This window comes from Somniosus microcephalus, chromosome 9 (genome assembly GCF_052327205.1).
Source record: "Somniosus microcephalus isolate GS21.2 chromosome 9, FLI_Smic_1.0, whole genome shotgun sequence".
Lineage (NCBI taxonomy): Eukaryota > Metazoa > Chordata > Chondrichthyes > Squaliformes > Somniosidae > Somniosus > Somniosus microcephalus.
In genome coordinates, this window is record NC_140995.1 from 237,385,063 (window position 1) to 237,410,026 (window position 24,964).

The 24,964-nt window shown below is 51.1% G+C and overlaps 1 protein-coding gene across 1 annotated transcript in view; it reads right to left on the reverse strand.

The window, feature by feature from the left end:
* Positions 1-15,327: 15,327 nt before the first annotated feature.
* The window catches only part of LOC147113152 (dynein axonemal heavy chain 8-like), a 1,456,516-nt gene continuing 1,446,879 nt past the window's right edge, over positions 15,328-24,964 (reverse strand). Inside the window, exon 65 of the mRNA XM_085998053.1 lies at positions 15,328-15,802. Coding sequence (XP_085854179.1) covers positions 15,515-15,802 — 288 coding nt within the window. The 3' untranslated portion in view covers positions 15,328-15,514. The remainder of the gene's footprint in view (positions 15,803-24,964) is intronic.

Genomic DNA, 24,964 nt, shown 5'->3' on the forward strand with positions numbered 1-24,964 from the left:
ATCTTTCTGTGATCGGAGCCTGGGTTTGGGGGGATCTTTCTGTGATCGGAGCCTGGGTTTGGGGGGATCTTTCTGTGATCCGAGCCGGGGTTCAGGGAATCTTTCTGTGATCGGAGCCTGGGGTTGGGGGGATCTTTCTGTGATCGGAGCCGGGGGTTGGGGGGATCTTTCTGTGATCGGAGCCGGGGGTTGGGGGGATCTTTCTGTGATCGGAGCCGGGGGTTGGGGCGATCTTTCTGTGATCGGAGCTTGGGGTTGGGGGGATCTTTCTGTGATCGGAGCCGGGGTTGGGAGGATCTTTCTGTGATCGGAGCCTGGGGTTGGGGAATCTTTCTGTGATCGGAGCTGGGGTTGGGGGGATTTTTCTGTGATCGGAGCCTGGGGTTGGGGGGATCTTTCTGTGATATGTCCAGGGTTGGGGGGATCTTTCTTTGATTGGAGCCGGGGTTGGGGGGTCTTTCTGTGATCGGAGCCGGGGTAGGGGGGATCTTTCTGTGATCGGAGCCGGGGTTGGGGGGTCTTTCTGTGATATGTCCAGGGTTGGGGGGATCTTTCCGTAATCGGAGCCAGGGTTTGGTGGAATCTTTCTGTGATCGGAGCCTGGGGTTGGGGGGATGATTCTGTGATCGGAGCCGGGGTTGGGGGGAATCTTTCTGTGATTGGAGCCTGGAGTTAGGGGGATCTTTCTTTGATTGCAGCCGAGGGTTGGGGGGATCTTTCTGTGATCGGAGCCTGGGGTTCCACAGAAATCAATGAAACCCCACAGTGCAGATAGAGGCCATTTCGGCCCATCGAGCCTGCGCCGACACATATCCCACCCGATCCCCGTAACCCCACGTATTTAATCCCCCTAAAACTAAGGGTCAATTTTTTTTAATATATTTTTTTTTATCACAGCCAATCAACCTAACCCACACATCTTTGGACTGTGGGAGGAAACCGGAGCACCCGGAGGAAACCCACGCAAACACGGGGAGAATGTGCAAATTCCACACAGACAGTCGCCCGAGGCCGGATTCGAACCCGGGTCCCTGGCGCTGTGAGGCAACAGTGCTAACCACTATGCCTCCGTGCTGCCCCGGGTTCACATAACATAATCACATAAACCCCACAGTGCAGATAGAGGCCATTTCGGCCCATCGAGCCTGCACCGACACATATCCCACCTGATCCCTGTAACACCTACACCAACACATATCCCACCCTATCCCCGTAACCCCACGTATTTAATCCCCCTAACACTAAGGGTCAATTTATCATAGCCAATCAACCTAACCCGCACATCTTTGGACTGTGGGAGGAAACCGGAGCACCCGGAGGAAACCCACGCAAACACGGGGAGAATGTGCAAACTCCACACAGACAGTCACCCGAGGCCGGATTCGAACCCGGGTCCCTGGCACTGTGAGGCAACAGTGCTAACCACTATGCCACCGTTGGGGGGATCTTTCTGTGATCGGAGCCGGGGGTTCGGGGGATCTTTCTGTGATCGGAGCCAGGGTTTGGGGGATCCTTCTGTGATCGGATCCTGGGGTTGGAGGGATCTTTCTGTTATCAGAGCCGGGTTTGGGGGGATCTCTCTGTGATCGGAGCTGGAGGTTGGGGGGATCTTTCTGTGATCAGAGCCGGGGTTGGGGGGATCTTTCTGTGATCGGAGCCGGGGTTTGGAGGAATCTTTCTGTGATCAGAGCCGGGGTTGGGTGGTTCTTTCCGTGATCGGAGCCGGGGTTGGGGGGATCTTTCTGTGATCGGAGCTGGGGGTTGGGGAGATCTTTCTGTGATCGGAGCCGGGGTTGGGGGGATCTTTCTGTGATCGGAGCCGGGGTTGGGGGGTTCTTTCCGTGATCGGAGCCTGGGGTTGGGGGGATCTTTCTGTGATCGGAGCTGGGGGTTGGGGAGATCTTTCTGTGATCGGAGCCGAGGGTTGGGGGATCTTTCTGTGATCGGAGCCTGGGTTGGGGGGTTCTGTCTGTGATCGGAGCCAAGTGTTGGGGGGATCTCGCTGTGATCGGATCCGGCGTTTGGGGGGAACTTTCTGTGATCGGAGCCGAGGGTTGGGGATCTTCCTGTTATTGGAGCCTGGGGTTGGGGGTACCTTTCTGTGATCGGAGCCTGGTTGGGGGGGATCTTTCTGTGATCAGAGCCGGGGGTTGGGGGATCTTTCTGTGATCGGAGCCGGGGTTTGGGGGGATCTTTCTGTGATCGGAGCCTGGTTGGGGGGGATCTTTCTGTGATCGGAGCCGGGGTTTGGGGGGATCTTTCTGTGATCGGAGCCAGGGTTTGGGGGGATCTTTCTGTGATTGGAGCCGAGGGTCGGGGGATCGTTCTGTGATCGGAGCCTGGGGTTGGGGGGATCTCTCTGTGATCGGATCTGGGGTTTGGGGGGATCTTTCTGTGATCGAAGCCGAGGGTTGGGGGATCTTTCTGTGATCGGAGCTGGGGGTTGGGGGGATCTTTCTGTGATTGGAGCTTGGGGTTGGGGGGACCTCTCTGTGATCGGATCCGGGGTTTGGGGGGATCTTTCTGTGATCGGAGCCGGGGGTTGGGGGTACCTTTCTGTGATCGGAGCCTCGGGTTGGGGGGATCTTTCTGTGATCGGAGCCTCGGGTTGGGGGGGATCTGTCTGTGATCGGAGCCGGGGTTGGGGGGATATTTCTGTGATCGGAGCCTGGGTTTGGGGGGGTCTTTCTGTGATTGGAGCCTGGTGTTGGTGGGATCTTTCTGTGATCGGAGCCGGGGGTTGGGGGGATCCTTCTGTGATCGGAGCCGAGGGTTGGGGGATCTTTCTGTGATTGGAGCCTGGGGTTGAGGGGATCTTTCTGTGATCGGAGCCTGGGTTTGGGGGGATCTTTCTGTGATCCGAGCCGGGGTTCGGGGAATCTTTCTGTGATCGGAGCCTGGGGTTGGGGGGATCTTTCTGTGATCGGAGCCGGGTGTTGGGGGAATCTTTCTCTGATCGGAGCCGGGGGTTGGGGGGATCTTTCTGTGATCGGAGCCTGGGGTTGGGGGGATCTTTCTGTGATCGGAGCCGGGTGTTGGGGGGATCTTTCTCTGATCGGAGCCGGGGGTTTGGGGGATCTTTCTGTGATCGGAGCCTGTGGTTGGGGGGATCTTTCTGTGATCGGAGCCGGGGGTTGGGGGTACCTTTCCGTGATCGGAGCCTGGGGTTGGGGGGATCCTTCTGTGATCGGAGCCGGGGGTTGGGGGTACCTTTCTGTGATCGGAGCCTGGGGTTGGGGGGATCTTTCTGTGATCGGAGCCTGGGGTTGGGGGGATCTTTCTGTGATCGGAGCCTGGGTTTGGGGGGATCTTTCTCTGATTGGAGCCTGGGGTTGGGGGGATCTTTCTGTGATCGGAGCCTGGGTTTGGGGGGATCTTTCTGTGATCCGAGCCGGGGTTCGGGGAATCTTTCTGTGATCGGAGCCAGGGTTTGGGGGGATGTTTCTGTGATTGGAGCCTGGGGTTGGGGGGATCTTTCTGTGATCGGAGCCTGGGTTTGGGGGGATCTTTCTCTGATTGGAGCCTGGGGTTGGGGGGATCTTTCTGTGATCGGAGCCTGGGTTTGGGGGGATCTTTCTGTGATCCGAGCCGGGGTTCGGGGAATCTTTCTGTGATCGGAGCCAGGGTTTGGGGGATCCTTCTGTGATCGGATCCTGGGGTTGGAGGGATCTTTCTGTTATCAGAGCCGGGTTTGGGGGGATCTCTCTGTGATCGGAGCTGGAGGTTGGGGGGATCTTTCTGTGATCAGAGCCGGGGCTGGGGGGATCTTTCTGTGATCGGAGCCGGGGTTTGGAGGAATCTTTCTGTGATCAGAGCCGGGGTTGGGGGGTTCTTTCCGTGATCGGAGCCGGGGTTGGGGGGTTCTTTCCGTGATCGGAGCCGGGGTTGGGGGGATCTTTCCGTGATCGGAGCCTGGGGTTGGGGGGATCTTTCTGTGATCGGAGCTGGGGGTTGGGGAGATCTTTCTGTGATCGGAGCCGAGGGTTGGGGGATCTTTCTGTGATCGGAGCCTGGGTTGGGGGGTTCTGTCTGTGATCGGAGCCAAGTGTTGGGGGGATCTCGCTGTGATCGGATCCGGCGTTTGGGGGGACCTTTCTGTGATCGGAGCCGAGGGTTGGGGATCTTCCTGTGATTGGAGCCTGGGGTTGGGGGTACCTTTCTGTGATCGGAGCCTGGTTCGGGGGGATCTTTCTGTGATCGGAGCCGGGGGGTTGGGGGATCTTTCTGTGATCGGAGCCGGGGTTTGGGGGGATCTTTCTGTGATCGGAGCCTGGTTGGGGGGGATCTTTCTGTGATCGGAGCCTGGTTGGGGGGGATCTTTCTGTGATCGGAGCCGGGGTTTGGGGGGATCTTTCTGTGATCGGAGCCGGGGTTTGGGGAGATCTTTCTGTGATCGGAGCCAGGGTTTGGGGGGATCTTTCTGTGATCGGAGCCGAGGGTCGGGGGATCGTTCTGTGATCGGAGCCTGGGGTTGGGGGGATCTCTCTGTGATCGGATCTGGGGTTTGGGGGGATCTTTCTGTGATCGAAGCCGAGGGTTGGGGGATCTTTCTGTGATCGGAGCCTGGGTTTGGGGGATCTTTCTGTGATTGGAGCCTGGTGTTGGTGGGATCTTTCTGTGATCGGAGCCGGGGGTTGGGGGGATCTTTCTGTGATCGGAGCCGAGGGTTGGGGGATCTTTCTGTGGTCGGAGCCTGGGGTTGGGGGGATCTTTCTGTGATCGGAGCCGGGTGTTGGGGGGATCTTTCTGTGATCGGAGCCGGGGGTTGGGGGGATCTTTCTGTGATCGGAGCCTGGGGTTGGGGGTACCTTTCTGTGATCGGAGCCTGGGGTTGGGGGGATCTTTCTGTGATCGGAGCCTGTTTGCCGGGGATCTTTCTGTGATCGGAGCCGGGGGGTTGGGGGCTCTTTCTGTGATCGGAGCCGGGGGTTGGGGGGATCTTTCTGTGATCGGAGCCTGGGTTTGGGGGGATCTTTCTGTGATTGGAGCCTGGGGTTGGGGGGATCTTTCTTTGATCGGAGCCTGGGTTTGGGGGGATCTTTCTGTGATCCGAGCCGGGGTTCGGGGAATCTTTCTGTGATCGGAGCCTGGGGTTGGGGGGATCTTTCTGTGATCGGAGCCGGGGGTTGGGGGGATCTTTCTGTGATCGGAGCCGGGGGTTGGGGGGATCTTTCTGTGATCGGAGCCTGGGGTTGGGGGGGTCTTTCTGTGATCGGAGCCGGGGGTTGGGGGGATCTTTCTGTGATCGGAGCCGGGGGTTGGGGGGATTCTTTCTGTGTTCGGAGCCTGGGGTTGGGGGGATGATTCAGTGATCGGAGCCTGGGGTTGGGGGGAATCTTTCTGTGATCGGAGCCGGGGTTGGGGGGAATCTTTCTGTGATCGGAGCCGGGTTTGGGGGGATTCTTTCTGTGTTCGGAGCCTGGGGTTGGGGGGATGATTCTGTGATCGGAGCCTGGGGTTGGGGGGATCTTCCTGTGATCGGAGCCTGGGGTTGGGGGGAATCTTTCTGTGATCGGAGCCGGGGTTGGGGGGATCTTTCTGTGATCGGAGCCGGGTGTCGGGGGGATCTTCCTGTGATCGGAGCCTGGGGTTGGGGTGATCTTCCTTTGATCGGAGCCGGGGTTGGGGGGATCTTTCTGTGATCGGAGCCTGGGGTTGGGGGGATCTTTCTCTGATCAGAGCCGGGGGTTTGGGGGATCTCTCTGTGATTGGAGCCAGGGTTTGGGGGATCTTTCTGTGATCAGAGCCGGGGGTTGGGGGGATCTCTCTGTGATTGGAGCCAGGGTTTGGGGGATCTTTCTGTGATCGGAGCCGGGTGTTGGGGGGATCTTTCTGTGATCGGAGCCGGGTGGTGAGGGATCTTTCTGTGATCGGAGCCTGGGGTTGGGGTGATCTTTCTGTGATCAGAGCATGGGGTTGGGGGGATCTCTCTGTGATCGAAGCCGGGTGGTGAGGGTTCTTTCTGTGATCGGAGCCGGGTGTTGGGGTGATCTTCCTGTGATCGGAGCCGGGTGTTGGGGTGATCTTCCTGTGATCGGAGCCTGGGGTTGGGGTGATCTTCCTTTGATCGGAGCCGGGGTTTGGGGGGATCTTTCTGTGATCGGAGCCGGGGGTTGGAGTATCTTTTCGTGATCGTGGGCGGGCTGTTGTCCGGTGCAAGGCTTGCTTGTGAGGCCTGGAGGAGAGCTTTTGACCCTCCTGCCCCACAAGAAATCCAGAAAAATAAATGTGAAACATTTGGCGCAGGATGCTGCTCCAAGCAGGTTGTGCCTGATGTTGTGTATGTAATATGTGTGCTACTTTGAACCTATGGACAGGACTGCACTACTTGTTGGGCGTAGTGATACGCAGTACCACTCCTGGCCATAGGGGTATAAATAGTACTGTGGGTACTGATCTCCCCTCAGTTCCCGCCTGTGGGCATGAAGTAAAGACCTATGTATAGTCCCTATCTCCAACCAGTAAAGACCTGTTTGAGTTATACGTTTAAGTCTTTGTGTTAATTGTTCAATACAATACACATACTTAACACTGGCGACGAGTCAGGTTCTTACCCTGCGGCAGTTGAAGAGAGGTTTCAAACATCACCACCCCACTAGAAGCGACAGGCTTTAGGACTCTGAAGCCTCCATCAGCGACTGAGCACTGGAGTGCAGCAAACATCCTGACAGCTTCCAGCGACTGACAGAAGTCTTTCTGCAGTTTCCTTGTTCAACCTAGGTGGTGGGGTAAGCCGTGCAGTGTTGGCTGCAAAGACAGGGCTGGGGAAGTTGGAGAAGATAAGGGCGATCGCAATCCCTGATAAGAGCCGCGGTGAAACGCGCGAGCGGGTAAGCCAGAGCCCGGGAGGGAGCGAGCAAGCAAGAGCCGCGCGAGCGGGTGAGCCAGAGGCCGGGAGCCGCTTCAAGTGCGAGGCGCAGCGCGGGCCAGCGATCGGAACCAAAGATAAGGGCCGCACTCGGGGGCTGAAGGGAGACGGCGTCGGGGGACGGGTGAAGACCGCCAAGCGTGGGAAAACCGCCATTTTGTGGGCGGAGGACGACGGCAAGAGCGGGAAGCCGCCATCTTTGATAACAAGTAAACAAAATAAAATCTGAGAAATTGCAAATCTACAATGCCTAAACACGGGAATATTAGCACCTTTGATAGTGACCTCGAAGATTGGGCCATATATGTTGAAAGAGTAAAAAATTATTGTAAGGCCAATAAAATTCATGACCAAGATAAAGCTTTAACATTATTAAATTTAATGGGTGCGAAGACATACGGGCAATTGAAACACGTTATCACCAGATGAACCGGCGGATAAGACGTTCGATGAGATTGTTACTGTCCTGAAAGATCATCTAAACCCCACGCTGCTGATGCTAGCGGAACGATTTAAATTTTACGACAGAAGGCAGCTACAGCATGAAAGCAATGCTGATTATTTGCTGGAATTGCGTAAATTAGCGAAATATTGCCAGTTTGGAACGGGACTGACAGAGGCACTTCGAGACAAATTTGTGTGTGGTTTATTTAAACAGGATACACAAAAGCGACTGCTCGAGGAGAATGAGCTGACGCTTGAGAAGGCGGTCACTATGGCAACAGCACACGAAGCCGCAGCGAGAGGCACGGCGGTAATGCAGCTACGGTCACCGGAGCTCAGTGCACACAAATTGGGTGTGAGTTCTGGCAAATGTTATCGTTGTGGAAAGACAACGCATGATCAGAACCAGTGTTGGTTTAAAAACCAAGAATGTAGAACTTGTGGTAGGCTTGGACATATAGCTAGAGTATGCAGGTCAGGGAAGAAGACCAGCAACAAGAAGTCACCGCAAGGAAAATACGCAAAGGTACACAAGGTGACCGAACAGGAGTCCGATTCAGACGCTAGCAGTAATGAACTGGCTAGCTTAAGCTGTAATGAACTGGCTAGCTTAAGAGTACTCAACGCTGGTAAGGGTGCAGACCTCCAGACAATTTGGGTCACTCTTCAGATAGAAGGAGTCCAAGTAAAACTGGAATTGGACACTGGATCGGCATTGACGGTCATAAATAAGAAAGATTACGGAAAGTTATTCCAACATATTCCCCTACAGGATACGGGGATTATATTGAAAACATACACGGGGCAAAGAGTGTACCCCATCGGGAAAATAGAGGTTGCAGTGGTCCACAAGGGCGAAGACAGTCAAATAATGGACTTATATGTGATATCTGAAGGAGGTTCTCCACGACTAGGACGGGAGTGGATTAGGAAAATGAATATGGACTGGCATTTCCTACAAACAATAATGAGTGAGAACTCGGTGAAGATAGTCGGCCCAGACTCTGGAACGGATGATGGTAAGCCCAACTCAGGTGCAAAAGACAAAGTTTCAGCACAGAATTCCACTGAGCAACAACAACATAGTTTAACTGTGGATTCTGAGTCTGGCAAGTCTACTGATGTGCCCATTTCTGAGGGACACCGGGCTCGAACTCAACTCCATTTCAAACTACAACAGCAATTAGAACAAATGCTTCGCCGTTGTGAGCAAGAGTTGAATGCAACGAAAGAGTTCTTTGATATAGAGTTGGAGAATCTGGAAAGACAACAGAAGCAGCTGATGGAGAAAATGGAGCAGGAGCACACAAAACGTCTGATGTCAGAGGAGTTAACGGTCAGCCAACTCCTGCATATGCTGAAGGACAGGACTCTGAAATGGGAAAAACTTGAACACGAACTTCAATATTCAAACGAAAGGGGTTTGGAGCTCTCAAAGGTTATTGGAAGAGCTGAGGTGGCAACACAGACTGAGATGACTGCAACAGAGCAGCCCTTGGATGCCAAAAGTACGCTGACTCACGTCAACGTAGAACAACAGACCGCTGAAACAGCTGCTCCGGTAGAGGGATTGAATAGTCCGATCAATCAATCTCCAAAAGAAGTTGAAGTAGTAAAATCTCAAATGAGGTCATTAGTAAACGACTTGCTGAAAGCCCAGAAAAAGCTGGATGAAGAGGTACGCATGAAGAAGTCTCTTCAGGAAAGATGTCTGGACTTGGAACAAAAGCTGGCTAACGCCCAGCTGGGTATGGAGGAAATAGAAGACCCTCTCGCTGGCCTAGATCAGGACGACACCGAATATTACTATGTCCTGTCCTGCCCAACTTGTAACTTCGACTCCCACCATACAGAAATCATGGAGGAGCACCGAAAGTCTACGGAACATCGGGAGAAGGTGGCTCTACTACGGAAAAAGGAGGGAGAGAAGGAGGAACTGCGCATGCAGCTGGCAGCTGACAGTGGAGCCCAGAGAGTCTCCAAGAAGCAGAAAAGGAAAAGTCGAAACAGAAGATGACCCATCTGAACCATTATTACCTCTACCAGATCACACACGTGGTCCCTCCGAACGGAGCCAATTCAGTTCGGAAGTTCAAACTGTTAAATCCATGGAAGGACTATTGAATGAGTCACTCCAGCAACGTGAACCAACTCCACCACAGAGATTGAATCTGTGAACTGTTTTCCGCAGAGACTGAATCTGTGATCTGTTTTGACATGAAGTTATCTATGTATCTATGTTATTCTGTTATGTAAACCTGAAGTTATATATGTATATATGTTATTACGTTATGTTAAATGGGGAGATGACTGTAAAGCTAGGAAGGGAGGAATGTTGTGTATGTAATATGTGTGCTACTTTGAACCTATGGACAGGACTGCACTACTTGTTGGGCGTAGTGATACGCAGTACCACTCCTGGCCATAGGGGTATAAATAGTACTGTGGGTACTGATCCCCCTCAGTTCCCGCCTGTGGGCCTGAAGTAAAGACCTATGTATAGTCCCTACCTCCAACCAGTAAAGACCTGTTTGAGTTATACGTTTAAGTCTTTGTGTTAATTGTTCAATACAATACACATACTTAACACCTGATGGGGGAGCTGACACTGTTTTCCTCCACACCACCCCCGCTCAGGCTTGTGGTTGATATTGTAGATCGGATCCTGATTACATTATCGGACCCGATCTGCAGAATTAAAACAGGGTCCTGTTTCCTTCCTGCCTGATTCCTGCTCGTCTGCTCAAAAGAGCAGGTTTACGTGGGGACATGCCAGGAATGAATCGGTGGGGTCTTTTAACTGCCACTTGGTTTCCGGTAGATGGGGGCATTTAAAATTGGGACCTAGTGACGTTTCATAGCTGACTGCTAATGGCTGGAAGTGGACAAGATTAACAGTTCCTTAGTGATCCAGGAGCATGCATTTTGCTTTAACACAAAACTGTCGGGAGGCTCCCAGCAATGATCCACATATCATATTGGAACAAGACTCAGGCAATCTCCCTTAGTTGATCCTTCAAAGTTCTCCTTACTAACATCTGAGGGCTGGTGCCCAAGCTGAGAGAGCCATCAAAGACTACTCAAATAATAACCTAGCACAGTTGTAATCAGCCATATTTTTAACCAACAATCCCAGACTCCTCCATTGGGTATGTCCTGTCTGAAGGACATGAGCAGTTAACCTCAATGTACAGAGAGAATGACTTACCTGAAACCCTGATTCATGATCGGTTTGGAGAACATTAACTACTGGACAATGCCACAAGTTAACTGCAATTATGAACAACGATCAGTTCCTGACAAGAATGGAAGGAGCATTAACACCTGAACAATGCTATGAGCTAAGCGCCCATCACTGTAAGGGGAATCACATTATCTTTCTGCTGTGTAAACAGTAGGGGAGGCGATAAGGAGTTGTCTCTGACCTTGCAGTTCTGCGTAGCTCAGGAGATTGGAAGAACAAGATAACGAGATGTGAAGAGCAAGCATTCCAGCAGGCTGTTAACTGAATCTACGCCTGAGGCTCAGGTGGGTGTGATAGCAGGACTGGGACACTATAAGAAAGGACAACACTGAAGTGTGGGCACTGCAGTCAGGTGAAGAAGGATGGCGATCGATCATCTCTGGATCCAGACCTACACCGGTAATGACCAGCCACGTGGGCGATTGTAAGTTTCAGTCAAGTCATAAAGCGGTTTGTACTTGTTTGTAATAATGAAGTTTCAGTCAAATCAATCATAAAAGGGGTTTGTACTGTGGTTTTGTTGGTTCAATAAACTAACGTTGCAGGAAAGGATGCCCCGGAGCATGGTACATCGGCGAGACCATGCAGACACTGCGACAACGGATGGACGGACACCGCGCAACAATCACCAGGCAGGAGTGTTCCCTCCCAGTCGGGGAACACTTCAGCAGTCAAGGACATTCAGCCTCCGATCTTCGGGTAAGCATTCTCCAAGGCGGCCTTCGAGACACACGACAACGCAAAATCGTCGAGCAGAAACTGATAGCCAAGTTCCGCATCCATGAGGACGGCCTCAACCGAGATCTTGGGTTCATGTCACGTTACATGTAACCCCACCTGACGCAGGGTCATCCAGACTCGAGTCGACATTGGCTTGTTCTCTCTACACAGATGCGGCCGGACCTGCTGTGATTTCCAGCAAAAAAAATGTTTTTTGTCTGTTTTTTTGTTTTTCATACAGACCCCAGCATCTGCAATATTTGACCCCTTGTGACGCCACCTCATTGTTCTTTGATGTAATGTTTTCCTGACTGACCTGTTTGGACACCATTCACACCTTTGATTGCTGTGATTATCTCTCTGCCGAGGTGTGACAAATGGCAGTTGGAAAGGTTACCTGTAAACATCTCACATGATTCTCTGACTATATAAGCTGTGTCTTTATGCATTTCTCCACTTCACCTGACGAAGGAGCAGCGCTCCGAAAGCTTGTGATTTCAAATAAAGCTGTTGGACTATAACCTGGTGTTGTGTGACTTCTTACATTTAACAAATTTAAGTTTGAGCCAAAACCTGTTTGTCGCGTGTATTCTGTTCTAGTAATTCCAGGGTCTAAGAAATAGGAGCAGGAATAGGCCACTTGGCCCCTCGAGCCTGCTCCGCCATTCAATAAGATCATGGCTGATCTTGGGCTCAAAGCCACTTCCCTGCCCGCTCCCCATAACCCTTCACTCTCTTATCTTGCAAAAATCTGTCTATCTCCACCTTAAATGTATTCAATGACCCAGCCTCCACGGCTCTCTGGGGCAGAGAATTCCACAGATATACGATCCTCTGAGAGAAGAAATTCCTCCTCATCTCAGTTCTAAAAGGGCGACCCTTTATTCTGAGACTATGCCCCCGAGTTCTAGATTTCCCCACGAGGGGAAACATCCTCTCTGCATCTACCCTGTCGAGCCCCCTCAGTATCTTATATGTTTCAATAAGATCACCTCTCATTCTTCTAAATTCCAATGAGGATAGGCCCAGCCTGCTCAACCTTTCCTCATAAGTCAACCCCCTCATCTCTGGAATTAACCTAGTGAATCGTCTCTGAACTGCCTCTAATGCAAGTATATCCTCCCTTAAATAAGGAGACCAAAACTGTACACAGTACTCAAGGCGTGCTCTCACCAATACCCTGTACAGTTGTAGCAGGACTTCCCTGCTTTTATACTCCAAACCCCTTTGAAATAAAGGCCAACATTCCATTTGCCTTTTTGATTACTTGCTGTATCTGCATGCTAACTTTTTGTGTTTCACGCACAAGGACCCCCAGTTCCTTCTGAACTATAGCATTTTGTAATCTCTCTCCATTTAAATAATAATGTGCTTTTTTATTTTTCCTGCCAAAGTGTATAACCTCGCACTTTCCCGCATTAAACTCCATCTGCCAAATGTTTGCCCACTCACTTAGACTGTCTATATCCCTTTGCAGGTTCTTTGAGTCTTCTGCACAATTTGCTTTCCCACCCATCTTTGTATCATCTGCAAACTTGGCTACATTACACTCAGTCCCTTCATCCAAGTCATTAATGTAAATTGTAAATAGTTGAGGCCCGAGCACTGATCCCTGTGGCACCCCACTAGTTACCTTTTGCCAACCAAAAAAATGACCCATTTATCCCAACTCTCTGCTTTCTGTTAGTTAGCCAATTCTCTAGCCATGCTAATATATTACCCCCAATTCCGTGAGCTCTTATCTTATGCAGTAACCCTTTATGTGGCACCTTATCGAATGCCTTCTGGAAATCCAAATACACCACATCCACTGGTTCACCTTTGTCCACCCTGCTCATTACCTCCTCAAAGAACTCCAGCAAATTTGTTAAACATGATTTGCCTTTCATAAAACCATGCTGACTCTGCCTGACTGCATTATGATTTTCCAAATGTCCTGCTACTGCTTCTTTAATGAAGGACTCCAGCATTTTCCCAACGACAGATTTTAGGCTAACTGGTCTATAGTTTCCTGCTTTCTGTCTTCCTCCTTTCTTAAATAGGGGTGTTACATTTGCAGTTTTCCAATCCGCTGGGACCTCTCCAGAGTCCAGGGAATTTTGGTATATTGCAAGCAATGCATCCACTATCTCTGCAGCCACTTATTTTAAGACCCTGGGATGCAGGCCATCTGGTCCAGGGGACTTGTCATCTTTTAGTCCCATTATTTTACCAAGTACTATTTCCTCAGTGATAGTGATTGTCTTTAGTTCTCCCCTCCCTGTGGCCCCTTGATTATCCATTATTGGGATGTTGCTAGTGTCTTCTACCGTGAAGACGGATACAAAATATTTGTTCAGAGTCTCAGCCATTTCCCCGTTCCCCATTATTAATTCTCCAGTCTCATCCTCTAAAGGACCAACATTTACTTTAGCTACCCTCTTCCTTTTTATATACCTGTAGAAGCTCTTACTATCTGTTTTAATGTTTCTTGCCAGTTTACTCTCATAATTGATCTCTCTTTTTTTTTCGTCATCCTTTGCTGGATTTTAAAAGTTTCCCAATCCTCTGGTCTCCCACCAATCTTGGCAACATTGTATGCCTTCGTTTTCTATTTGATACCATCCTTTACTTCCTTAGTTAGCCACGGATGGTGCTCCCTTCTCTTAAACTCTTTCTTTCTCACTGGAATATATTTTTGTTGAGAGTTATGAAATATCTGCTTAAATGTCCACCACTGCATTTCAAATGTCTTACCCTTTAATTTATTTTTCCTGTCCACTTTAGCCAGTTCTGTCCTCATGGCATTGCAATTGCTTTTGTTTAAGATCAGGACACTGGTTTGAGATACAACTTTCTCACCCTCCATCTGAATTTGCAATTCAACCATGGTATGATCACTCTTTCCTAGAGGATCCTTTACTATGAGATCATTTATTAATTCTGTCTCATTAAACAGTACCAGATGCAAGATAGCCTGCTCCCTGGTCGGTTCTATTACATACTGTTCTAGGAAACCATCCCGGATGCACTCTGTGAACTCCTCCTCAAGGCTATCATGGCCAATTTGATTTGTCCAATCAATATGGAGATTAAAATCACCCATGATTATTACTGTACCTTTTTTACAGGCCTCTATTATTTGTTGATTTATACTCTGGCCAACAGTATTGCTACTGTTCGGGGGCCTGTAGACTATGCCCACCAGAGACTTTTTCCCTTTAATAATTTTTATCTCCACCCAAACCGATTCTACATCTTGATCTTCTGAGCCAATATCACTTCTCACCACTGCACTGATCCCATCCTTTACCAACAAAGCCACCCCACCTCCCTTTCCTTTCTGTCTATCCTTCCGAATTGTCAAATAACCTGGAATATTCAGTTCCCAGCCCTGATCACCTTGCAACCACGTCTGTGTAATGGCGATCAGATCATACCCATTTGTATCTATTTGTGCCGTCAACTCATCTATTTTGTTACGAATGTTGCGTGCATTCAGATATAGAGCCTTTAACTTTGTCTTTTTGCCATTTCTCCTTGTTTTGGCCCCATTTTCTCTTGCACTCTTATTTTTAAAGATTCTGTCCTTTCCTGTCACACTCTGATTATTATTTCCCCCATCTCTATCCTGCTCTATTGCTTTCTCATTTCTCATTGACTTTTTAAATTCCCGCTCACCTGTAAGGAGGAAGGGAATGGAACCCCTTATATGTCCCACCAGCAGTATAGGTGTTAGCATTGCTCAATGGTAGCACTCTCGCCGCTGAGTAATAAGGTGTGGGTTCAAGCCTCACTCCAGAGACTTGAGCGTATAATCCAAGCTGACACTTTAGTGCAGTACTGATGGAGTGCTGCACTGTCGGAGGTGCCGTCTTTTGGATGCGACGTTAAAGCGACGCTCCGTCTGACCTCTCAGGTAGATATTAAAGATTCCATGTCACTATTTCAAAGAAGAGCAGGTTAGTTCACCCTGGTGTTCTGGTCAATATTTATTCTGTTGGCCTGCTTACAGTCAGTGAAATAAATGAGTTGTATACTGTTGAGGAATAAGATACTGTATGATACCAGCTCAAGACCTTCAATGAATTTATTAAAGAGTAAAAGAACAGATTGCCTTTGTATTGGTGAACATTTTTATTATTTTGACTGGCAGGTGTAGATAAGTACATGCCTTGAAATCCAAATTCAGCTACATTACTGTTAAATTATCTCGCGTGCTAAAACACATTCCCCACCCAACTCAAACGACTGTTGTTCTACTTGATATCACAGAGCAGGGCTGCCCCTCTCAGGATCCAGTGGTCGGGTGGCTGGTTTGTTTTCAGACAGAAGGTGGTGATGAACATCAGGTCTGTGCGTTGCGGTTTCTTATAGACTGGACAGATGTACAGTTTGGGATCCTTGGGTGCAGTGGAATTGATGGCAAATATATAGATGACGGGTAGCATTGTAAAGAGAACCTTGGCAGTAGATTCGGTCAGTCGGGTATTTCTCCTGTCCCAACCTGCTCCGTCCAGGTAAAGGCCGTGAATGTACACTCCCTCCTGCCAAACAAGCATGCAGAGGATGAATGTTTGAAAAATATTGGGTGAAAGATAGAACCATGGAAATTTACAGCACTGAAGAAGGGCTTTCGGCCCATCGTGCTTGTGCCGGCTCTTTGGTAGAGCTATTCAATTAGTTCCACTCCCTGCTCTTTCCCCATAGCCTTGTAACTTTTTTCCCTTCAAATATTTATCCAATTCCCTTTTGAAAGTTATTATTGAATCTGCTTCCAACGCCCTTTCAGGCAGTGCCTTCCTGATCACAACTCTCTGTGTAAAAAAAAAAGGTTTCCTCACGTCGCCTCTGGTTCATTTGCCAATTACCTTAAATCTGTGTCCTCTGGTTACTGACCCTTCTGCTACTGGAAACCATTTCTCCTTATTTACTCTATCAAAACCATTCATGATTTTAAGCACCTCTATTAAATCTCCTCTTAACCTTCTCTGCTCTAAAGAGAACAACCCCAGCTTCTACTGGGACTCACAAAGAAAGTTGCATAATTTGGAAACTGGGAATTTTCCTCCTCCCACAGACCAACCCTCTGCATTTAAACTGGTCAAGGGCCGCCAACCCCAGCCACCATCAGAAGAGGGCTGGTAGTACATGCTTGGCAGTAGCGGAAAGCCTGCTAATGGCATTGTTAGAGGGAGAAGGCTGAGTAATCCACACCTTTCCCTCTCTTCTATCACATATACATTCCTGGAGGGCCGTGGCTTTTCAAGAACTGTTTAAGTTTTCTGCCCAATTTGATGATGTCTCCTGCTCCTTCGGGTGCTGCAGTGGGTGTTCCTCTGCAGTGTCACTGAGGTTTGCTCCCTCGCAGTTGCACATATTCTACCAGGAGCTCATCCTGCACCTAGCCCAGGAAAAAGGGTTTGGGGACTGTTTGGTGGGGAGAAGTCCCAGCCCGATCCACCTGCAGCAGTGTATCTGCTCCGGAGGAAAATCCAGCCCCTGGAGTAATCAGCAGCAGAGTGTGGAATACAGGCCTCGAGCAACAGTTAGCAGCCACAGCACTGCTACAGGAAACTCCCAATTTACTGACAGTCATGGATGTCTCGCAGGAGCTGCAGCAAGAACGCATGGTGTCATAATCCCTGAGGAACTTTCTATAACTTCACAGCTTCACAGAATCTACAGTGCAGATAGAGGCCATTTCGGCCCATCGAGCCTGCACCGACACATATCCCACCCTATCCCCGTAACCCCACGTATTTAATCCCCTAACACTAAGGGTCAATTTATCATAGCCAAATCAACCTAACCTGCACATCTTTGGACTGTGGGAGGAAACCGGAGCACCCGGAGAAAACCCACGCAGACACAGGGAGAATGTGCAAACTCCACACAGACAGTTGCCCGAGGCTGGATTTGAACCCGGGTCCCTGGCGCTGGCTATATTTTCTACAATAGCAAAATACTGCGGATGCTGGTAATCTGAAATAACAACAGAAAATGCTGGAAACACTCAGCAGGCCAGGCAACATCTGTGGAGAGAGAAACAGAATTAACGTTTCAGGTCTGTGACCCTTCATCAGAACTGGAAAAAGTTAGAGATGGAACAGGTTTTAAGCAGGTGCGGAGGCAGGGAAAGGGTGGGGGGAGGGGAGGAAGGAATAAAAGGAATGGTCTGTGCTAGGATAGAAGGCAAGAGAGATTAAATGTTGCAAATGGGGATGGCAGAATCATCAACAGCCGCCGCCTGAAAAAATGGAGGATGGGGTTATGGTCTGAAATTGTTGAACACAATGTCGAGTCCAGAAGACTGTAAAGTGCCTAATCGAAAGATGAGGTGCTGCTCCTCGAGCTTATGTTGAGCTTCATCGGAACATCCTAGCACAGACTGATTTGCTTATGAAACCTCTGTTTCCCACCTGCAGCAAGCCAGATGGAGCGGCTGGCTGGCTGCAGAAGCTTAGGCCTGCGATACTAGGCCGTAGAGAGGAGGGATCGGCTGGGGGGGGCAGGGGAGATTGTCGGGGGCCGGACTCGAGCATTGGGGGGCTGGAGAATGATCGAGGGAGGCCGGACTCGAGCATCGGGGGGCCGGAGAATGATCGAGGGAGGCCGGACTTGAGAATCGGGGGGCTGGAGAATGATCGAGGGAGGCCGGACTCGAGCATCGGGGGGCTGGAGAATGATCGAGGGAGGCCGGACTCGAGCATCGGGGCCGGAGAATGATTGAGGGAGGCTAGACTCGAGCATTGGGGGCCGGAGAATGATCGAGGGAGGCCCGACTCGAGCATTGGGGCTGGAGAATGATCGAGGGAGGCCGGACTCGAGCAATGGGGGGCCGGGGAATGATTGAGGGAGGCCGGACTCGAGCATCAGGGGCCGGAGAATGATCGAGGGAGGGCAATAGCAGGAACTAAGTGTCACAAAGCATATTTGAAAGTTCTCTATCTGAATGCACGTAGCATTCGTAACAAAATAGACGAGTTAAAGGCACAAATAGCTACATATGGGTATGATCTTGTGGCCATTACAGAAACATGGCTGCAGGGTGACAATGCCTGGGAATTAAACATACCAGGTTATTTAACAATCAGGAAGGACAGGCAGGAAGGAAGGGGAGGTGGGGTGGCTATGTTAATAAAGGAAGGAATCACTGTAATACAGGGAAATGATATTGGGTCAAAGGATCAGGATAATGAAACAGTTTGGGTGGAGATAAGGAATAATAAGGGGAAAAAAACACTAGTGGGTGTAGTATATAGGCCTCCGAACAGTCGCAACTCGGTTGGACGGAGTATCAATCAGGAAGTAGTTGAGGCTTGTAATAAGGGAACATCTATAATTATGGGGGATTTTAACTATCATATAAATTGGACGAATCAAATTGGGCAGGGCTGCCTTGAGGATGAGTTCATTGAGTGTATTAGGGATGGGTTTCTTGAGCAGTATGTAACTGAACCAACCAGGGGGCAAGCAACCTTAGATCTGGTCCTGTGTAACGAGACAGGATTAATTAAAAATGTCCTAGTAAAGGATCCCCTTGGAATGAGTGACCATAACATGGTTGAATTCCATATTCAGTTAGAGGGTGAGGAGGCTGTATCTCAAACAAGCGTGCTAAGCTTCAATAAAGGAGACTATGAAGGTATGAGAGCGGAATTGAGTAAAGTGGATTGGGAAAATAGGTTAAAGGATAAGACGATACATGATCAGTGGTGTACATTTAAGGAGTTATTTTACAAATTCCAAAAAAAGTATATTCCACTGAGAAAAAAAGGGTGTAAAAGAAAAGACAGCCATCCGTGGCTAAGTAAAGAAATTAAGGATAGTATTCGACTAAAAACAAGGGCATATAAGGTAGCCAAATCTAGTGGGAGGATAGAGGATTGGGAAAACTTTAAAAGACAGCAAAAAATAACAAAAAGATTGATTAAGAAAGGGAAGATACATTATGAAAGTAAATTAGCAAAAAATATAAAGACAGATAGTAAGAGTTTTTATAGTTATATAAAAAGAAAAAGGGTGGCTAAAGTAAATGTTGGTCCCTTAGAGGATGAGACCGGGAAATTAATGGTGGGAAATATGGAGATGGCAAAAACACTGAATGAATATTTTGTATCAGTCTTTACAGTAGAGGACACCAAGAATATCCCAACACTTGACAAGCAGGGGGCTATAGGGGGGGAGGAGCTAAATACGATTAAAATCACTAAGGAAGTAGTACTTGGTAAAATAATGGGACTCAAGGCGGATAAATCACCTGGACCTGATGGCTTACATCCCAGGGTTTTGAGGGAAGTGGCGGTAGGGATTGTGGATGCATTGGTAATAATCTTCCAAAACTCCCTGGACTCAGCAAAGGTCCCGGCAGACTGGAAAACTGCTAATGTAACACCCTTATTTAAAAAGGGCAGTAGACAGAAGGCTGGAAACTATAGGCCGGTTAGCCTAACATCTGTGGTAGGTAAAATTTTGGAGCCCATTATTAAGGAGACAGTAACAGGACATTTGGATAATCATAATTTAATAAGACAAAGTCAGCATGGTTTTATGAAGGGGAAGTCATGTTTGACAAATTTGCTGGAGTTCTTTGAGGAAGTAACATATAGGGTGGATAAAGGTGAACCAGTGGACGTAGTGTATTTAGACTTCCAAAAGGCATTTGACAAGGTGCCACACAAAAGATTATTGCTTAAGATAAAAAATCACGGGATTGGGGGTAATATTCTGGCATGGATAGAGGATTGGCTATCTAACAGAAGGCAGAGAGTTGGGATAAATGGTTCATATTCAGACTGGCAATCAGTAACCAGTGGTGTTCCGCAGGGGTCAGTGCTGGGTCCCCAACTCTTTACAATCTATATTAACGATTTGGAGGAGGGGACCGAGTGTAACACATCAAAGTTTGCAGATGACACTAAGATGGGAGGGAAAGTAGTGAGTGAGGAGGACATAAAAAACCTGCAAGGGGACATAGACAGGCTAAGTAAGTGGGCAGAGATTTGGCAGATGGAATACAATACTGAAAAGTGTGAGGTTATGCACTTTGGCAGGAAAAATCGTAGAGCAAGTTATTATCTTAATGGCAAGAAACTTGAAAGTACTGAAGTACAAAGGGATCTGGGGGTCCTGGTGCACGAAACTCAAAAGGTTAGTATGCAGGTGCAGCAAGTGATTAAGAAGGCCAATGGAATGTTGGCTTTCATTGCTAGGGGGATAGAATATAAAAATAGGGAGGTATTGCTTCAGTTGTACAAGGTGTTGGTGAGACCGCACCTGGAATACTGCATACAGTTTTGGTGTCCATACTTAAGAAAGGACATACTTGCTCTCGAGTCAGTACAAAGAAGGTTCACTCGATTAATCCCGGGGATGAGGGGATGGACATATGAGGAGAGGTTGAGTAGATTGGGACTCTACTCATTGGAGTTCAGAAGAATGAGAGGCGATCTTATTGAAACATATAAGATTATGAAGGGGTTGGATTGGGTGGATGCAGGGAGGATGTTCCAGATGATGGGTGAAACTAGAACTAGGGGGCATAGTCTTAGAATAAGGGGCTGCTCTTTCAAAACTGAGATGAGGAGGAACTACTTCACTCAGAGGGTGGTAGGTCCATGGAATATGCTGCCCCAAAAAGCTGTCGAAGCTACATCATTACATAAATTTAAAACAGAAATAGACAGTTTCCTAGTAGAAAAGGGAATTAAAGGTTACGGGGAGCGGGCAGGAATTTGGACATGAGTCTAGGTTCGGATAGGTCATGGCCCTGTGGGTAGCGGAGCGGGCCCAGGGGCCGTGTAGCCTGATCCTGCTCCTGTTTTCGTGTGTCTAATGCTGTTAGATTCAGGAGATAGTCCTGTCATAGTGGATTGGCGGTTAGGATCAGATCAGCCATGATCTTATTGAATGGCGGAGCAGGCTCGAGGGGCCAATTGGCCTACTCCTGCTCCTATTTCTTATGTTCTTATGTTCTTATGTATCAGGGGGACGGAGAATGATCGAGGGAGGCCGGACTCGAGCATTGGGGGGCCGGAGAATGATCGAGGGAGGCCAGACTCGAGCATCGGGGCCAGAGAATGATCGAGGGAGGCCGGACTCAAGCATTGGGCCCCCGGAGAATGATCGAGGGAGGCCGGACTCAAGCATCAGGGGGCCGGAGAATGATCGAGGGAGGCCAGACTCGAGCATCAGGGGGCCGGAGAATGATCGAGGAAGGCCAGACTCGAGCATTGGGGGGCCGGAGAATGATTGAGGGAGGCCGGACTCGAGCATTGAGGGGCTGGAGAATGATCGAGGGAGGCTGGACTCGAGCATCGGGGCCGGAGAATGATCGAGGGAGGCCAGACTCGAGCATCGGGGCCGGAGAATGATTGAGGGAGGCCGGACTCGAACAATGGGGGGCCGGGGAATGATTGAGGGAGGCCGGACTCGAGCAATGGGGGGCCGGGGAATGATTGAGGGAGGCCGGACTCGAGCATCAGGGGCCGGAGAATGATTGAGGGAGGCCGGACTCGAGCATCGGGGCTGGAGAATGATCAAGGGAGGCCGGACTCGAGCATCGGGTCTGGAGAATGATCGAGGGAGGCCGGACTCGAGCAATGGGGGGCCGGGGAATGATTGAGGGAGGCCGGACTCGAGCATCAGGGGCCGGAGAATGATCGAGGGAGGCCGGACTCGAGCATCAGGGGGACGGAGAATGATCGAGGGAGGCCGGACTCAAGCATTGGGCCCCCAGAGAATGATCGAGGGAGGCCGGACTCAAGCACCAGGGGGCCGGAGAATGATCGAGGGAGGCCGGACTCGAGCATCAGGGGGCCGGAGAATGATCGAGGAAGGCCGGACTCGAGCATTGGGGGGCCGGAGAATGATTGAGGGAGGCCGGACTCGAGCATTGAGGGGCTGGAGAATGATCGAGGGAGGCTGGACTCGAGCATCGGGGCCGGAGAATGATCGAGGGAGGCCAGACTCGAGCATCGGGGCCGGAGAATGATTGAGGGAGGCCGGACTCGAGCAATGGGGGGCCGGGGAATGATTGAGGGAGGCCGGACTCGAGCATCAGGGGCCGGAGAATGATTGAGGGAGGCCGGACTCGAGCATCGGGGCTGGAGAATGATCGAGGGAGGCCAGACTCGAGCATTGGGGGGCCGGAGAATGATCGAGGGAGGCCAGACTCGAGCATCGGTGCCAGAGAATGATCGATGGAGGCCGGATCGAGCATCGGGGGGCTGGAGAATGATCGAGGCAGGCCGGACTCGAGCATCGGGGCCGGAGAATGATCGAGGGAGGCCGGACTCAAGCATTTGGGCCGGAGAATGGTCGAGGGAGGCCGGACTCGAGCAACGGGGGGCCGGAGAATGATCGAGGGAGGCCGGACTCGAGCATCAGGGGCGGAGAATGATTGAGGGAGGCCGGGCTCAAGCATCGGGGCGGGAGAATGATCGAGGGAGGCCGGACTCGAGCATCGGGGCCGGAGAATGATCGAGGGAGGCCGGACTCGAGCATTGGGGCAGGAGAATGATCGAGGGAGGCCGGACTCGAGCAACGGGGGGCCGGAGAATGACCGAGGGAGGACGGACTCGAGCATTGGGGGGCCGGAGAATGATCGAGGGAGGCCAGACTCGAGCATCGGGGCCAGAGAATGATCGAGGGAGGCCGGACTCAAGCATTGGGCCCCCGGAGAATGATCGAGGGAGGCCGGACTCAAGCACCAGGGGGCCGGAGAATGATCGAGGGAGGCCGGACTCGAGCATCAGGGGGCCGGAGAATGATCGAGGAAGGCTGGACTCGAGCATTGGGGGGCCGGAGAATGATTGAGGGAGGCCGGACTCGAGCATTGAGGGGCTGGAGAATGATCGAGGGAGGCTGGACTCGAGCATCGGGGCCGGAGAATGATCGAGGGAGGCCAGACTCGAGCATCGGGGCCAGAGAATGATTGAGGGAGGCCGGACTCGAGCAATGGGGGGCCGGGGAATGATTGAGGGAGGCCGGACTCGAGCATCAGGGGCCGGAGAATGATTGAGGGAGGCTGGACTCGAGCGTCGGGGCTGGAGAATGATTGAGGGAGGCCAGACTCGAGCATTGGGGGGCCGGAGAATGATCGAGGGAGGCCAGGCTCGAGCATTGGGGACGGAGAATGATCGAGAGAGGCCAGGCTCGAGCATCGGTGCCAGAGAATGATCGATGGAGGCCGGATCGAGCATCGGGGGGCTGGAGAATGATCGAGGCAGGCCGGACTCGAGCATCGGGGCCGGAGAATGATCGAGAGAGGCCGGACTCGAGCAATGGGGGGCCGGAGGACTCGAGCAACGGGGGGCCGGAGAATGATCTAGGGAGGCCGGACTCGAGCATCGGGGGCGGAGAATGATTGAGGGAGGCCGGACTCGAGCATCGGGGCAGGAGAATGATCGAGGGAGGCCGGACTCGAGCATTGGGGCAGAAGAATGATCGAGAGATGCCGGACTCGAGCAACGGGGGGCCGGAGAATGATCGAGGGAGGCCGGACTCGAGCATAAGGGGCAGAGAATGATCGAGGGAGGCCGGACTCGAGCATCGGGGCCGGAGAATGATCGAGGGAGGCCGGACTCGAGCATCGGGGCTGGAGAATGATCGAGGCAGGCCGGACTCGAGCATCGGGGCCGGAGAATGATCGAGGGAGGCCGGACTCTAGCATTGGGGCCGGAGAATGATCGAGGGAGGCCGGACTCGAGCAACAGGGGGCCGGAGAATGATCGAGGGAGGCCGGACTCGAGCATCGGGGGCCTGGAGAATGATCGAGGGAGGCCACACTCGAGCATCGGGGCCAGAGAAGGATCGAGGGAGGCCGGACTCGAGCATTGGGGCCGGAGAATGATCGAGGGAGGCCGGACTCGAGCATTGGGGCCGGAGAATGATCGAGGGAGGCCGGACTCGAGCATTGGGGCCGGAGAATGATCGAGAGAGACCAGACTCGAGCATCGGGGCCAGAGAATGATCGATGGAGGTTGGACTCGAGCATCGGGGGCGGAGAATGATCGAGGGAGGCCGGACTCGAGAATTGGGGGGGCCGGAGAATGATCGAGGGAGGCCGGACTCGAGCATCGGGGGGCTGGAGAATTTTTTTTTTTTAATTCATTGATGGGATGCGGGCGTCGCTGGCTGGGCCTGCATTTAGTGTCCATCCCTAATTGCCCTTGAGAAGACGGTGGTGAGCCGCCTTCTTGAACCGCTGCATCCATATGGTGTGGGTACACCCACAATGCTGTTAGGAAGGGAGTTCCAGGATTTTGGCCCAGCGACAGTGAAGGAACGGCGATACAAGTCCAAGTCAGGATGGTGTGTGGCTTGGAGGGAACTTGTAGGTGGTGATGTTCCCATGCGTCTGCTGCCCTTGTCCTTCTAAGTGGTAGAGGTCGCGGGTTTGGAAGGTGCTGTTGAAGGAGGTTGGGCGAGTTGCTGCAGTGCATCTTGTAGATGGTACACACTGCAGCCACAGTGCGCCGGTGGTGGAGGGAGTGAATGTTGAAGGTGGTGGATGGAGTGCCAATCAAGCGGGCTGCTTTATCCTGAATGGTGTCGAGCTTCTTGAGTGTTGTTGGAGCTGCACTCATCCAGGCAAGTGGAGAGTATTCCATCACACTCCTGACTTGTAACTTGTGGATGGTGGAAAGGCTTTGGGGAGTCAGGGGGTGAGACACTCGCCACAGAATTCCCAGCCTCTGGCCTGC